At 34.5% G+C, this 16551-nt stretch overlaps 1 protein-coding gene across 1 annotated transcript in view; it reads right to left on the reverse strand.

The window, feature by feature from the left end:
• Positions 1-16551, reverse strand: part of VPS13C (vacuolar protein sorting 13 homolog C) — a 185227-nt gene that overhangs the window by 149600 nt on the left and 19076 nt on the right. Inside the window, exons 3-8 of the mRNA XM_036734600.1 lie at positions 16194-16236; positions 14419-14514; positions 13852-13953; positions 5844-5906; positions 3706-3771; positions 3307-3416 (exon numbers count right to left, since the gene is read on the reverse strand). Coding sequence (XP_036590495.1) covers positions 3307-3416; positions 3706-3771; positions 5844-5906; positions 13852-13953; positions 14419-14514; positions 16194-16236 — 480 coding nt within the window. The remainder of the gene's footprint in view (positions 1-3306; positions 3417-3705; positions 3772-5843; positions 5907-13851; positions 13954-14418; positions 14515-16193; positions 16237-16551) is intronic.

Genomic DNA, 16551 nt, shown 5'->3' on the forward strand with positions numbered 1-16551 from the left:
AATATTTTAGATTTACTAAAACATATTTGGGCTTTTCCCCTAGTTTTATCATTTTTGTGGGGAACTTAATTAATTTTAGCCCCAACATAAAAGTAAACCTAATGTTTGCAATTATTTCCAAAATTAAGTTGTAACCTCCAGATTTCACTGCTAGTTTGAAAACTCATTAGCTGGTTTGTTAGCCATCAAAGAGCTATAATACATCACAAGAGTTTGCTTTGTTTTGTTTTGTTTTGGGGGTGAAAGGTGGTTTGGCCCAAAATAAGAATTTCTTTGGTACTACTGAACTCCCCATGAAGAAAGCCACACTTGCCAGAGCAGATATGCTCTACAACTTAAAGTCTTACAGAGCTGCTTTGAACAGTAAAAGTTAACCTTTCACTGTCACTTGGCCCACATCACACACTGTACATCAGAGGCAAGATTTGAACCTAAGTGCTGTGGACTCCCAGGCTCCCTCTATGTCATGCTGCCTGTCAACAAGGATCTCTGACAACATTCCGTTAGATTTTTTCATACACATTTGTTGTAGCAATTAGATCTGAAGATCTTTCCCACCCATTAATAGGCCATGTGAACAGCTTACATCACAGGAAGCCTAAGTTACATGTGGTGGGAGGAACTTCCTGACAGGAAAAGGAAGGAAGTTATGTCACAGAACATGCTGTGAGAGAGAGAGAGACAGCGAGAGAAAGAGAGAGACAGCGAGAGAGAGAGGGGGGGGGGGGGGAGAGAGAGTGCAATTATGGCTGCTAATGGCTGCTCATGGCCACTGTCCTGATAGAACTGAACAGGCTGACTTAGCTGTACTATGAGTTTGTTTTGGGGAAGACCCCAGCAGGGGGTCGGAGAGGTTTTGGGATAGTGAGTCTCCGGGCTGCGATATGGTATTTTAAGTTCCTTGCTGTTATGATAAAGTAGGCTGACTGAACATTTGGTTATGGGATATGATTTTCTGGTGTCTGAATAAATGTTATACTTCTTTCACCTTCTTTATGGAGAGTCTCTCACACTTTGCGATAAAGAACTGCATAGGCATATTCACGATTATCGTTGATGATGTGTTTATTGCCTTACTACTGCTTCAGCATTAAACACACACAGACACACACACACACAATATTACCTATATTATATAAATACGTCTGTCATTAACCATATATTATCATTACTATTATTAAATATCTACAATGCACAAAGCACTTTGTTATACACAGGGAGAAATAAAAAGTTAAATAATAAAATATGCTTCCTTGAACTTGAGAGTTTAATAGTAGCATTTACAACAACTGAAGCTAAATGGAATTGTTATCAGACAGGATTTTTTTTTAAGTAACTGGGGAAAGCATGTCATCCTCCTGATTCCCAGGATACATTACAGAATAATATCTGAATTTTATCCATGTGCAACTGCAAATAAAAGACTACCATTTAGCTTGATCTGCAAGTGTAATTGGACTTATGTATAACAGAGCAAATGAAATTCAAATATATCTTAATATGCTACCAAAGACTATATTATTCAACCCTCTATATTTTATCATCACTAGGACTATAAGAAAATGGCTTCATTAAAACTTTTTGTGAAACAAATTATTTACCACTATTTCTTCTAAACCATTTCCTTCTTTAAATATACTTAGTTTTCTTTAACTCTCATTTTAACACAAACTACAGTCATTATGCTTGCATTCTTATTATTCCATTAACTACTGAGGGGTTTTTTTTTCCTTCTTCTACTCCATGGTATTTTTTATTTTACTACTGAATCAAATCTTAAGAATCTCAAATCAGAAAAGGCTAAAAACAAGTCAGGTCTTTGTACTTTTACCTTAGATCCTGTATCAAGGTATTATTTACAAGAAGCCCTAGGAGTCATGACTGATGTTTTCCAATACATGTCTTAACATACATTTTCCTATTTAGTTTTTACTCTGATGTAACAAAATATCTCTCTAATTTTACTTAGGAAGTGAATGGTTATGTGTTTAAATTTAAACTCAGGTTCTACACCTTAATAAAGACATTTCACTTACATATGGAAAGTACAGCTAGGTGGCTCAGTGAACAGAATTGCTGGGTTTGGAGTAAGGAAAACCTTAGTTTAAATCTGCTCTCAAAAATGACCTGTGAGACCTTGGGCAAGTCACTTAACCTTTGTCCTGTGTGATTTCCTCAGCTGGAAAATGGGGATAATAATAGCAACTATCTTGCAAGTTGCTGTGAGGATTAAATGGGATCATATTTGCAATGTGATTAACACAGACCTAACAAATGGTAGATATTTAATAAATTTTCTTCCTTTCTTCATTCTTTCTTTCTTCCTTCCTTAGAAGAATCTATAGACTGTTATATTGTGTTTTCTAATGAGTAATTTGTTATCTAAAATTCATTTCAAAGGTAATTTGGACAAATATTATAAATACATGGTAGGTTTAAAAATACTATATTAAATATTCAGGAATGTTTTTGTTGTCTTCAATGAGACATTCATCCATATTTCACAAACTTTGTAAAAAATTAAGAAAAATTCAACCATGAGACATGTCAGAACTAGGGAAAAAATGCACAAAAAAATAACAGCTACTGAATTCACCAAAATAAACCAATAAAATATCTAAATTTATTTGTGTCACACCAGTCAGTCCATTTATGTAGTTTAATTTCTGAAGGTGCTTTAGTTCAGCTGTTTGAACTAACCATGGTATATGAACGTAAGTATAAGGTGTCACAAGACATAGGGTCTATTCATGTGTGCAAATAACTGACTACAAGACTTCCCTGTGCCACCTATAGAATTATAAGAATAGATGAAGGGATCTCTTACAGTTTCAAGTAATAAATTATGTAAGTCTAGTTTTTGATCTTTTATGTAAGTGAAAGACAGCAGCAACACAATTAACAAGAGCAGAATAAAAGAATGATTACATGTTTAACCTTAGGGTGCAGCATATAATATTTTGTACTAAGTTTACCCACATAATCATACTTCTGCTTAATCAAATTAATGATAAAAGATGCATCCTCCAAGTACCAAGTGACAAGGGGATAGAAGGCATATATGATACAAAGCATCAGAAGAAAGCCAATCTGGGATTAAAATTTGATCAAATACAGTCCAATTAAAAATTTGCCACATGTAACACATATATAGATAAATTAAGAGCTGACTACATAAAGAAAACTAACAGTCTTTATTTTAACATTCACACCCTGGTAATCCTACTTTCAAAAAATACATATTAACTTGTAGGGCCAAAGAATTCGTTGATTTTAAAACTATTATCAAAAGCAAAATGAACTTACATCATCTTCATATTTAATATGAATATCTGTGATTTTCACTTGTACATTTTTTATGACCTGAGTTGCCAGCTTTTCCAAAAATGTATCCTTCTTTTCTTTCTTTGGCTTATCTATGAGAAAAGAGAGAAGTACTGAATTAAGTTAAATAGATGATCTTTGGATTAAATATACCAGATATACAATGATTTGTAAAATTCAATACATTTTGAAGAGAAAATTTTCACACCACTAAGAGTTTTTATCTTCTGCTTTTTGTGATATGTTTAAGAAGCATTAACAACCCCAAATTCGACATTATTTTTAAACTGACATAACATTTTAGTGAACGCCTTCAAAGAAATATACCACACAACAATGTATTTGAAACAATACATATTATAAAAAGCTACAAGTACCTACCTTTTGAGCGATCAAGACTTTTAAAAGGTTTCTTAAAATACTTTTTGTGCTTTTTACGTTTACGTCCTTCTCAATGGAAGCATTTTTGTGAGAAAAGGATAGAATTCAAGTTAGACTATTGGACAGAAAAGAAAAACAAGAGGAAAAGACAGACTTCTTCTTGATGGCAAACCTCTCTATCCTCATATTATCTCTCTCAAAACAGGGTTCTACTACTTCATGTACAAATAAAAGTTGTGAAACCAAGCTACTACCAATCTTAAATCTCTTTGAATCTAGAAATAAAATCAGCAGGCACATTTACCTGAAATTACCTTTAAAAATATTCTCCAAGCTTTCTTACAACTTTATTTTTAACTTGAACATGTTAGCAATACTTTGGAAACCTAATGCATTAGTGATTCGATGAAGAAACTTTGGGGAAAGGTGCTGATATATGTTTGCTGCAGGGGACACAGGGGCTTAATAAGAAAATTAAATTTCTCATCATTTCCTAAGAATATAATGCTAACAGTATTATGTATTACTGATTACACTGTTCACTAGCATTGCCTCCTTACTAACTTCAGAAGGGAAGAAAGCGTCTATAGAACACAAAAACAACACAAAATTGAGTCCTTAAAGAAAACTATAAATTAAAATTTATTTTATAATACATTGGCCCCAAATTTCTTTATTATAGTTTAGATTCATATTTTAGCAGCATAAAGGAAGAATTCAGCTAATAGTACTTTAGTTTTAAAATTGCTACCTTAGCTTTGCTTTGTCATATGTGTCATAGTTTTTCTTACATTTTAAAACCAAGACATCAAATCTTTAAAACTAAATTACTGAATAAAACATTTTAAATGTTCAATAATACAGGTGGACGTTTCTGCCATAGTAGCGGTTTCTGCCTGCCTCCTTCATATTCTTGCTCCTGCTGAATAAGAAAAAGAATAGGTAGGGTATATGAAGGGGATATATAAGAATATATGTAAATCACAAATCATTGGCAAATTTATGATTTGTGCACTCCTTTGATGAGGCCATAAAATTAGCATGCAAGACGAATTATTTCTTAAACCTAAGCAAATTCAAATGTGTCACCTTCAGCGAAATTACCCTATTATTTCACAATCAATTGTAGTAACTCCAGCCTAAAATCTTCACCATAAGAAAGTTTATTTTTAAAAAGAGACCAAAAAAAAAGTGAAATCTCAATTACTGAGGTTTTGTGTTGCATTAGCTCATTCAGGTCACAATGTATTAACAACACTTACCACATGCTATTTATTAGTATTAGTAGATATTAAAATGTTATCATGCAATTAACTACATCCAAAGCTTAGCTTATATCCTAGCAAAATCTGGCAAAATTACCTATCACTGGTAGAGGCCAGACATGCTCACAGCTTGTCAAATTTTATAGGTAAAAACTAAACTACTATAGATTGTCATGCTATCAAGTCTATATTAAAAATAGTAGCTATGTAATCTAGACCTGCCATTGAGTATCTATCATGCTTGGGTCTCCTCCTCCTACCTCCTCCCCCCCCAAAAAAACAACACGTTTGATAGGAAGAAACATTAGTACTAACCTTGTGGCACAGAGCAATTTTCTACAATGCTCTGACAAGTGCTGTACAAATTGTTTAATCTATCACAGTGAAACCAAATGTTAACCATTTCCAGGTAGGTCAATAGTTTCAGCTATATCATTTTAATATGAAGACAAACTTTTCCTTGTTATTTAAATTAAACTTAGAGACGTACTTCACTTTACATACTTATTTCTGAAAAGCTCTACACTAGTCATCTGTAAATACACCCAGGGAGTTTATTACATAAAGGAATACTACCGTGAACCCTTCAGCAAAGTAAATCATAATCCTTGTGCCTTTGTAGAAAACCAAATTTTCAAATGTGGTATTAAGTACAACAAAAGCCCTAAACCAAGATTTTAAAACTCCAAAAGTTATTTAAATAACATTGGAGCAGCAGAGCAGACTCCCAAATCAGTGAAATTATGAATTACATTACCATACTATTCAAAAGTGCAACTCCACAAAAATGGATTTTAACCCAAAAACACAAGCATAAAAAAGTGCTTATTTTTGCAATTAGAGAAAGTAATATAATTAATCATGCATACCCACCCGGCTTGATGTCCTTGTAAACAAAGTTCTCCAAGCCATATATGAACTCCCCTGAGTGTACGCCTGCATCCCCATGATAGCAGTAACCAAAATGCAAGGTATTTATAATAAGACTGTTGAAGAAAGTTGCCTTTCATTCAATATGCAACATATACTTTAACATAATTCACTGAATCAACTATCATTTAACAAGCCAACTGAAATGAGATTATATTGAACTCATCTATTTCTAAATAAACAGGTTAGTTCAGTACAATTTCAGTTCAGAATGTTTCTTAAAAAAAAACATTCCTGCGGTTCTATTTCTATCACTTAAATACAAGATGAATAAATTTTATTTCATCAATTTAGGAGTTAAGATATTCTTTATAATGTATAATTTGTAAAATCAGAGAGCAGCATATCAACTATAGCTAATGTTTTACTGATTTCACAAACAATAAATATCCCTAAACAAAATCTGTTTATGCCTTGTTTCTGCATGGTGAGAGACAAAAAACTGGCAAGGCATAGATCTAGCTTTGATTCTACTATACAGGAATTTAGATAATTTAAGTATCCAAAAAGAACAAAAATTTCTTGAAAGGAAAAGAATTCTATCACTAAGGACATGGAAGATTTGGAAAACCAAGAAAAATGACTAAGCTACAAGGATTTTTAATACTACTACACAAGTTATATTGACCAAATTTGGCCCAGGAAAAGAGACAAGAAAATGCAATTCAGAGGTGGTAGACTATGCATGTGGACATGGCTGATGTGTTGGTTGGTGAAATTTTTTTTTAATCCTTTCTCTTTTAAAATCTTTGTTATAAGGAATGTTCATTTCTCTAAATTGAGGAGGAGGAAGGGGATATTTTCTGTAATGAAGGTGATATAAAAATATATCAATAAAAATAAGATTAAAAAAAAAAGAATGGCACAATTCTCTCCTTCTCTCTAAGCCTACACATCACTATTTTCAGTCATCCCTCTAAGCTGAAGACTTCAAACCATACTTTACTGAGATGCCATTAGCCATGAACTCACTCTTTTCCCCTTTATTCTATACCTCAAAGACCCCTGACATCGCCCATTCTCTAGTCTTTCACTTCAGTTTCTAAAGAAGGGGCCCTTCTCTCAGTCTCCATAAAAACCATTTCAAAACAATCATTAAAAAGATGGTTGGTGAAAGAGAAACAGTGACAAAAAAGGGCCACCAGGGCTTCATCAATAAAAGATCATCTTGATTCCCTTTTTGACAGAATTACTAAATAATATGGATATAGTTTGCCTAGATTTTAGCCAAGCTTTTGACAAAAAAATCTAATACAATTATTGTGGGAAAAAAATGAAAAGACATGGATTAAACAATAATACAATTAGGTGAACTCTAAATTGGTTAGAGATGGCTGGACTCAAAGAACATAATTCATTAACTACACAGCAAGAGGTTGGTCACAAGTGGAATATTTCAGAGAGCTGTGCTTGGACCTATGCTATTTAATAGTTTTATCAATGACTTAGATAAAAGCAGAGATAGTATGGTAATCTAATTTGCAGATGACAGAAAACTAGGAGAAAGACGTAATGTACTGAACCACACAATCAGCCAAATGATACGGCAACCAAAAAATTTAATGCAATATGGGGCTGAATAAAGAGGGACATACCTTCCAGGAATAGGGAGGCATTGGTCCCATTGTACTCTAACCTCATCATACCTCACCAGGAGTAGTGTGTTCAGTTTGGGGTGCCAGGGTTTAAAGAACACTGATAAGGTAGGGAGCATTCAGAGGGCAACCAAGACAGTAAAAGGCTTTGAGTCAAGGTCATGTAAGGATGAGTTAAAGAAACTAGGTATGTTTAGCCACAGCTTGCAAGGTAGGTCTCTCTCTCTCTCTCTCTCTCTCTCTCCTCCCCTTCTCTGTCTCACCCACCTCTTCCCCTATCTCCACCTTCCCACCCCTACTATCCATATCCAATCTACTGTTAGGTCCTGTCAAACCTCCACAGTATCTCTCACATATTACTCTTTCTCTTAGCTGACATTGTCACCATACTGGTACAGGTCTTCAACAGCTCATGCCTAAGCTTTTGCAACAACTTTCTACGTGGTCTCCCTGCCTCAAGTCTCTCCCCACTCAAATCCATCCTCCCTTCAACTATCAAAGTGATTTTCTAAAAGCTCAAGTCTGGTCAAGTCACACACAGTCCCAATCCAATCAACTCTAATGGCTCCCTACTACCTCCAGGATCAAACATAAAATCTTCTGTTTGGCTTTTAAAGCCCTTCATAACTTGGTCCCTTCCTAGGTTCCAGTCTTCTTAGACCTTACTCCCCTACACATATTCTATGATCACAAGACACTCTATCCTCTATCCTTCACTGGCAGTTCCCCCAAGCCTAGAATGCTCTCTCATCTCTGTCTCCTGGCTTCCTTCTAGTCTCCATTAAAATCCCATCTTCTGTAAGAAGCCTTTGCCAATAGCCCTTGATGCCCTTTCCCTACATTTACCCTTTACACATCTTGCTTTTACATAGTGGTTTGCATATTGTCTCCTCCATTATACTGTGAGCTTCATGAGGGAAGGGGCTATTTCTGTCTTTCTTTTTATCCCCAGTGTTTACCACAGTGCCTGGCACATTGCAAGTACTTAATAAATGTCTACTGACTTGACTTGAAATGACAGCAATGTTTAAGTATTTGAAAAGATATCATTTGAAAGAAAGATTCGAATTGTACTGTTCAGTCGCAGAGGCTTGAGCAGGAGCATGAGTGGAAAATGTAGAGGCAAATTTAGGCCAAAAAACTTTCTACCAATCGGAACTACCCAAAAGCAGAATGAGCTACCTTGGTGGTGGTGATGGGTTCCCTTATTTGGTGGTCATGAAGAAACTGGACAGAAAAGAATATGGGCAGTAAGTAGGTAAAATTTAATACGGCTAACTCTCTTCCAGTTCTGTCTACAATATCTGAAAATATTCACAGGAAATCCTACACTGTATTTTTAGAACTCATATAATAAGGCAGATGGTACCAAAGTAGAACTTATTTTCCAATAAGAACAATGCTATAACTGAGGAATGTATAGCTGAGAATCCAGGAATCCTAACTTCTACCCCAATGCCCTTCCCAGTGTATTAATAGCCTTTCTCAGGTTTAAGACAAGGTAATTCTGTGCCCTAAAAAAATTTGAAAATTTCATTTCCCTCCTGTCTTTCCCCAAAGTAAGAACATTATTTTGCATCTTAAAAATTAGTTTATTTCAAGTTGAAAGCACAGCAACAGTAGCACAATTAAATTAGTTCTATACATACAGGAATTGTTGGCACCAAAAGTATGTTCGTTTATACTTTAAAAAGTAATCTTAAAAAGCATCCCTCCAGCAACTGGGGAATGGCTGAACAAGTTGTGGTATCTGATGGACTCAAGAGTGCATACTGAAGCATATGGGAAGGGGATGGAGGCCACAGGGGAAGGGAAGAAAGACATGGCTAAGACAGAAATTGGTTTTGCTAGACTACACATACTTTTATTGAGCTGTTTTTCTTGCTTTCTCAATGGGGAGGGGAGGGTGTAGTAGAGGGAGTAGAAGGGATATAATTCAGAACTGAAAATAAAATAAAATGAAAAAATGAAAAAGAACAGTCAATTAAGTTGGGTAAAAAAATACAAATCCATGCACCCATCTCATTTTTATAAAGGACTTTTTGGGGGACTTCTGGGAGCCAAGATGGCGGAGTAAGAAGTAAATGGCTCTCACTCTCCCTTCTTGACCTCTGAAAGCCCAGAAACTATCACCCCAGGAAAAACCCTGGAACAGCTGAGCCAGAAGAAAGGTGGGGTATAGCAGTCCTGTAGCCCAGGAAACTTGAAAGATTAACAGGAAAGACCTCTCTCACTCTGGGGAAAGGGAAGCAGTACAGGATGGAAGGTATCCCCACAAACCAGCAGCAAGTCCCACTTCAGCAAACCAGAGGGAGATCCTGAGCCCAAGGGTAGTGAAGCAGGCAAGTGCCAACACCAGGACCCCCCCAAGTGCCTCAGCACAGGCAGGGGAACTTGCAGACACCGGCTCCAGCAGCCAAACCTTCCAGTGCTTTAAAGAAGATCAGGTGAGCAGGCATCCTTCAGGGGCCAGACCCCCCCCATCCCCACCTTGAGAGCTCCAAAAACTGGGAAAAGAAGTAAGAAGTATGCAAGAGTCAATAGCTTGGAAAAGGAAGGACAAAAATTGACTGTTGAAAACAAGTCCTTAAAAAGTACAATTGGCCAAATGAAAAAGAGGCACAAAAATTCACTGAGGAGAAGAACTACTTAAACTAAAGTGGGCCAAAGGGAAAAAGGAGTACAAGACCTAATAGAAGAAAACAATTCGTTAAAAATTAGAACTGGGCAAGTAGAAGCAAATGACTCATGAGATAGCAAGAATCAGCCAAACAGAACCAAAAGAATGAAAAAATAGAAGAAAATGTAAAATACTGCACTGGTAAAACAACTGACCTGGAAAATAGATACAGGAGAGATAATTTAAAAATTACTGGGCTACCTGAAAATCATGATAAAAAAAAGAAGCTGGAAAGCATCTTTCAGGAAATCATTAAGGAAAACTGCCCTGAGGTCCTAGAACCGGAAGGTAAAATAGTCATTGAAAGAATCCATCAATCCCCTCTTGAAAGAGGTCCCAAATTGAAAACTTCAGGAATATTGTAGCCAAATTCCAAAATTACCAGGTCAAAGAGAAAACACTGCAAGCAGCCAGAAAGAAATAATTTAAATATCATAGAACCACAGTCAGGATTACATAGGATCTTGCAGCTTCTGCATTAAACTACTGAAGGGCATGGAATACGATATTTATTCCATAGGGCAAAGGAGCTTGGATTACAGCCAACGATCAACTACTCAGTGAAATTGAGCATAATCTTTCAGGGGAGGAGATGGATGTTCAACAAAATAAGGGACTTCTAAACCTTCCTGATGAGAAGACCAGAGGCTCAACAGAAAGTCTCATCTTTAAATACAAGATTCAAGAGAAGCATAAAAAGGTAAACAGGAAAGAAAAAAACAACATGTTATTAATAATCAGGGCAAACTGTTCACATCTCTATAAGGGAAGAAGACACTTATACCTCTTGAGAACTGTATCATTATTATGACATTTAAAAGGGCTATACATAGACAGAGGGTGTGAGTATAAGTTGACTTTGACATGATGATAAAAAAAATCTAAGTAGTGAAAAGGGATCATACTGGGAAAAGAGGAAAGGGTAAACTACATCACATAAAAAGGTACAAAAACCTACTACAGTAGAGGGAAAGAAGAGAGGAAACGAGCATTGTTTGAACCTTACTCTCACCAGATTTGGCTCAAAGAGGGAATAACTTGATCAGTCAGATACAGAATCTAACTTACCCTATAGGAAATAGAAGGGGAAAGGGGAAAGAAAAGGGAGGGGGTAGAGAGAATGGAGGGAAGAAGTAGTAAACAGTAAAGGGGAAGAAAACTAAAAATAAATAAATTATTAAAAAAAGAAAAATAATAAAGGACTTTTTTTCATTAATATAGCTCAAGTAGTAACAATAAAGTAAGTTTTACTTTCTAAGTTTTGGTCAATACTACCCAGCAACAAAATTCTCTTTGGTTTTATAATACAGATATACCTTTTCAAATTATACAAAATGACTATCTTTCATTCTAAATGGTTAAGTCACTCATTTTTCATGTTCCTTCTCCCAAACTTAAAGGCATCAAAAGTCTTAACTCTACCAGCTGTAGCATTTAGGGGCCTTAATTCCAAAAAAGCCCTTACACATATATAGAAAGTAGAATACAAATTTAAGAGTGTCAACTAAAATGTCAATTCCCAAGATAAAAGAATTACTATGCATATCTTTACAACACAGTAGAAATGTTTAATCTTTTTCCTTAAAAATCTCCATATATTATAATCTCCAACCATTTATCTCTTGCAAGGTATGAGGTATATTTTTGAAGGTGAGAAAGGAATAAAAGGAGCTTTCAGGTATCATATTAACATACTATGACTATAGGAAAAATACATTTGTTTTGTTCACTGTTATATAAAAAGGATAAAATTCCAAAGTTTTCCAAGTTATTCTTCCTTCCATTGATTCAGAGAATGTTAAAACTGAAAGAGGCCTCAGAGCAAAGGTTGTTAACATTTTCCACCATGGAGCCCTTTGGCAACCGGGTAAAGCCTATGGAACTCATCTAAGAGTAATGTCTTTAGATGCATAAAATAAAATACATAGTATTACAAAAGAAACCAATTACATTGAAATATATTTATCAATTTTTTTAAATGCAAAACACCAGGTTAAGAAGCCCTGAGTTAAAAAATGTGGAAATTACAGTCACACAAGTAGTAAACAGCAGAATCAGGCCACAAGTCCTTCCTGACATTAATACTAGGGCTCTTTCCATAACACCAAGTTAGAGTACTTTAGAAAATGTACTGAAAGATAGAAGTTAATTCTAATGAAGCAAAATTAAGTCATTTAGGGATAATATGTGTAGGAATAGACATATTCACTTATCAAAAAAAAAAGGATTTAAAAATATTATTGTACTTGGGAAATAAGTGAGAACAACATATAAAAAGTAAGTTACCCAAGTGAGAACTAAACATATAAAAAGTTATCTTTATAGTCAGAAAAAAAAAATCTAAGTTGCTAAAGAAAGTGGAAAGGAAAAAACTCAATTTTTTTCAAAAAATTTAAGAGTACTAAAGTTTAGGGTTTTCTTGAATTTGAAGAAAACCTGTACTTAAATATTTTAATAATAATAGCATTTTACAGCACTTTAAATCTTACAAAGCACTTTATATGTTATCTCATTTATCTTCACAACAACCATGTGAACTAGGTGCTATCATGACCTTCCTTTTGAGGAAACTGTAGGTGAAAGCAACTCAATGTCCCAGGGTCAAACAGCTAAGTAATCGTTAAACAGGATAAAAACTCAGGTTTTCCTGACTTAAAAGTCCAGCCCTCTTTCAACTGGGCAACATGGCTGCCTTGCTTGCTCATGTTATAAAGAGAAAATACTTGGCACCAAAAGTGGCAATACTAAGAATAACAAGTCACATTTCTATAGTGCTTTCAAAGTCTACAACACATTTTCCTCATACCAACCCTATGAGATAGGTTTAATGAACAAGCATATTCAATCTCATGACAGATTTCCCCCATTTCATTAATGACATACTTTATGCCTGAGCTAGAAAAAGAAATCATACTAACAAAAAAAAAATCTACTTTTATTCAATTCTGGACAACCAACTCCAGACCAAAATGTAAGGCAACTACATTAGCATTTTATAATTAAGAAGTCTTCTTCCAATAATGAAATATAGAAAAATGATGCTATATGTTAGTACTTGCCACATAGTACCACCTTAGGCTTAACTGGAAACTGGAAACAGAAAGAAAAAAGTTTTCCCTCTCTTACCAGTCCTAGCTGCCTTCTTTCTGTAAATAAAATTTTCTTCTCACTCCAACCTTATCTTCCCCAAAGGAATGGAAAATATTTACCACACGCAGAATTTTTCTAGATTAGAAAGAAACAACTCAAAGGAAGGCAATGAAAAGCCAAAAACTGAACAACACATAGTTTAAGAACATCCAGGACAATGACAAAGGGAGAGCCAGTTTGCAATAAAATAACAGAGTTGCCTTAAGATTATCCATTTTCTCTTAGAGTGATGTCATCATGGCAAAGAATTTAATTACAATATTTTCAGGAACTTAGGCGACTATCAAACAAGCCCTAGCTTTTTGTTTAAAACAAAGAGGCTTGCAATAATAAAAATCAGTTCTAAAAAGGTTATTTAAAGTACATTTAAGCATACCCAAAAAATTCAAGCTGCTATAATATCCATTTTTTAATGTCATTCTCAAAGGAAAACTATCATGACTTCTTGAGGCAAAAGACTGAGAAGAAAAATGACCCTTTTCCAGAAAACCTGAGTTTATCACAAGTGACAGATTATCACAAATACCTTTATCAGCAGCTTTTTGTAAGGCTTCTTCAATTCTTGATAGATCTCTCTGTTTAATTTCCTGCAGGTATTTTTCTTCTTTTCCAGCATCATATTTAATACCTAAACATATAATATTTATTTTAACATCACATTTACAGTACAGTTAAATGAAAACACTTCTGGCCAGAAACAAATTTATTATGCATGCAAATTTTTAAAGATAATTCAAAAATAAAATATTAAAAGGAAACTTAAATAAGAAAAGCCATTGCCTTTAATTAGAAATTTACATAGAAGCACCCAAAAAAAAGATTATATACAAACTGAAAGTCTTTTTTCCACAAAATTAAGTTAAACCAATTTATTTTATCTTAATGAAAATCTTAATTAAATACATTTATTAGTAGAGAATAATTATGATAAATAATTGAAACAGCTTTGCCTGGTAAAAGGTAAAAATATCTCATATTTGTAACTAGTTCCTTTGTATGATCTTCTATTTTGCTATTTGTTAGTTCTACAGAACTAACAATGTTTCTAATTCACTGTGATAGAAATCAACAGTTAAATAATAAAATAACTTACTAGCTCCAGGGACAACAAGTAGGTACAATCCTTCTAATGTTGCAACAACTGCTTCCCCATACAAATTCTTCCAAGGAATCTTCAAAGTAAGTTTATCTAAAGAAAAATAATTTCAACCTTAAAATTCTAAACTATTGAAATGATACACATCTCTAAATCTTCATTGAAGAAAAAACAGATCCTCTCTTTTTGCTGACAATGCTGCCCTCAACATGGCAAACATCTCCAAAACCCACAGAACATACTCCAAGAAATAAGGCAAGCATCAGTCTCACTAAGTGTCAGAGTACAAGAAGGACAAGGATTCACTATATGCTCAGGAAAAAAAAAGAGAGAAACATCTCTAATCAGAAGCAAAGGGGCTATCAAAGTCAAACAGACAATTTCCTGGGAAAAGACTATAATAGGACCATTACTAAAGGCATGTTGGCACAGTTAGAAGCCACAAGGAAACTGTACTAATGGCTTATTTTATGCATGTTAACATTATTCTGAGAAAAGATGCAAAAGCTCAATGCAAAAAGGACTCATTACACAAAAAAGGTCAAAATCCCTGTTCTAGAGGGAATAAAAAATTAAGGCAATTAGGACCACTTTGAAGAATTCTACACTAAGAAATCAACCTATATTTATAAGACAAGAGAGGTACAGGTATTTAGTAGTTGATACGAAAAAGATCTGGGGGGGGGTCTTAGTAGACTGGAAACGAAACACAAGTCCAAAGTGCAAAATGGCAGTGAAAGAAAACTAATGAGATCTTGGGCTACACTGAGAGGTGGAGTGTCAAGAACAGGGGAGGTGATTGTACCACCATATATGGAAGGTTACATCAGTTCTACATCCCTAATGTTAGGAAAGACAATCTGTAGAGAATTCAAAGAAGGTTAACCATAATGGAGAAGCTTCTAAATATCAGGTCACATGAGGACTACTTGGGGGAACTGTGGATTTTCAATCTGGAAAATAAAAATTTTAGGAGGGGACATGATAAGGGTCCTTCAAGTATCTGAAAATCTTTATGAAAGGTTTGTTCTGCTTGGCTCCTAAGGAATATACAGACAGAAAAGAAAAAGTCCCTGCCCTTAAGGAATATATTCCATTGGGCACTGAAGAGGAGATTCTTTTTCGGGTTTCAAGTGGGACTAGAAAGCCTTTGAGGTCTCTTCCAAGTTTTTACGATTCTCTGAATCTTAGTTTAAATAGACTATTGGGAGATTCCTTCAATGCAGACTTCAACTTATTTATGAATTATCATATGGTAACAGTTTTACAAGAAAAAAGAATGCCAACTTACCAAAATTCTTCTTCTACATGAAACTGCTACATAATAAAACAGTGGTGAGAAAAGCTAAACAAAACATTTTTTAAAAAAATAGAAAGTAAGGAAGAAAGGCTATACTTAAAGCTGCAGCAGCTTATATTAGATTCAAATTCTATTATTTTTTCTTTGTGAAAGGTGAAAAAGTCTATCTCCTGAAAACGTAGGATCAAATAAAAAATGAAATTACAAGAGGGCAGGTTACTGTGGCACAGTCATATTACAATAAAAATTTCAAAGTGTTTATTTTGTCTCACTTTGTAGAACATTTTTCCGTACTCTATTCCACCAACGCATGTCCAAAAAAGACTAAAATATGCTGTTTTCTCAAACAATAATTAGAATTCGCCTAGGACCCTTCAGAATTATGGTCGAAATTTTTAAAAGAATGGAGCACAGAACTAGAACTATTTAACTAAAATCTGAGAACAGTTCAAGTAAATTTTGGAAATCTTACCTATTTGTCCAGCTTTTACTTTAAACGGAACATCCAATTCACTCTTAAGAAGGAAAAGAAATAAGATCAATCTAATTTATAAAACAAAATTTCAAAAGTTTAAAAATCACTTAAATCAACAACAAAAAAGACAACACTATCTGTGGAAAATTTTATTCATTATAAGAGATATTTTATAGGCAGTGAAAACAGAAGTTATTAAAGATAAGGATTAGATAAGGATAGAATTACTAAAGACTGATTAAGATGGGTACTGGAACTATGGTTTCATTGATACACGGAATTGCCAGGTAACAAAACTCCCTATACCAATGTAGGTTGGCAAGTTGTAGTCTTAGAGAGGTACCTAGAGCACTGA

This window comes from Trichosurus vulpecula, chromosome 8 (genome assembly GCF_011100635.1).
Source record: "Trichosurus vulpecula isolate mTriVul1 chromosome 8, mTriVul1.pri, whole genome shotgun sequence".
In the NCBI taxonomy this organism is placed as follows: domain Eukaryota; kingdom Metazoa; phylum Chordata; class Mammalia; order Diprotodontia; family Phalangeridae; genus Trichosurus; species Trichosurus vulpecula.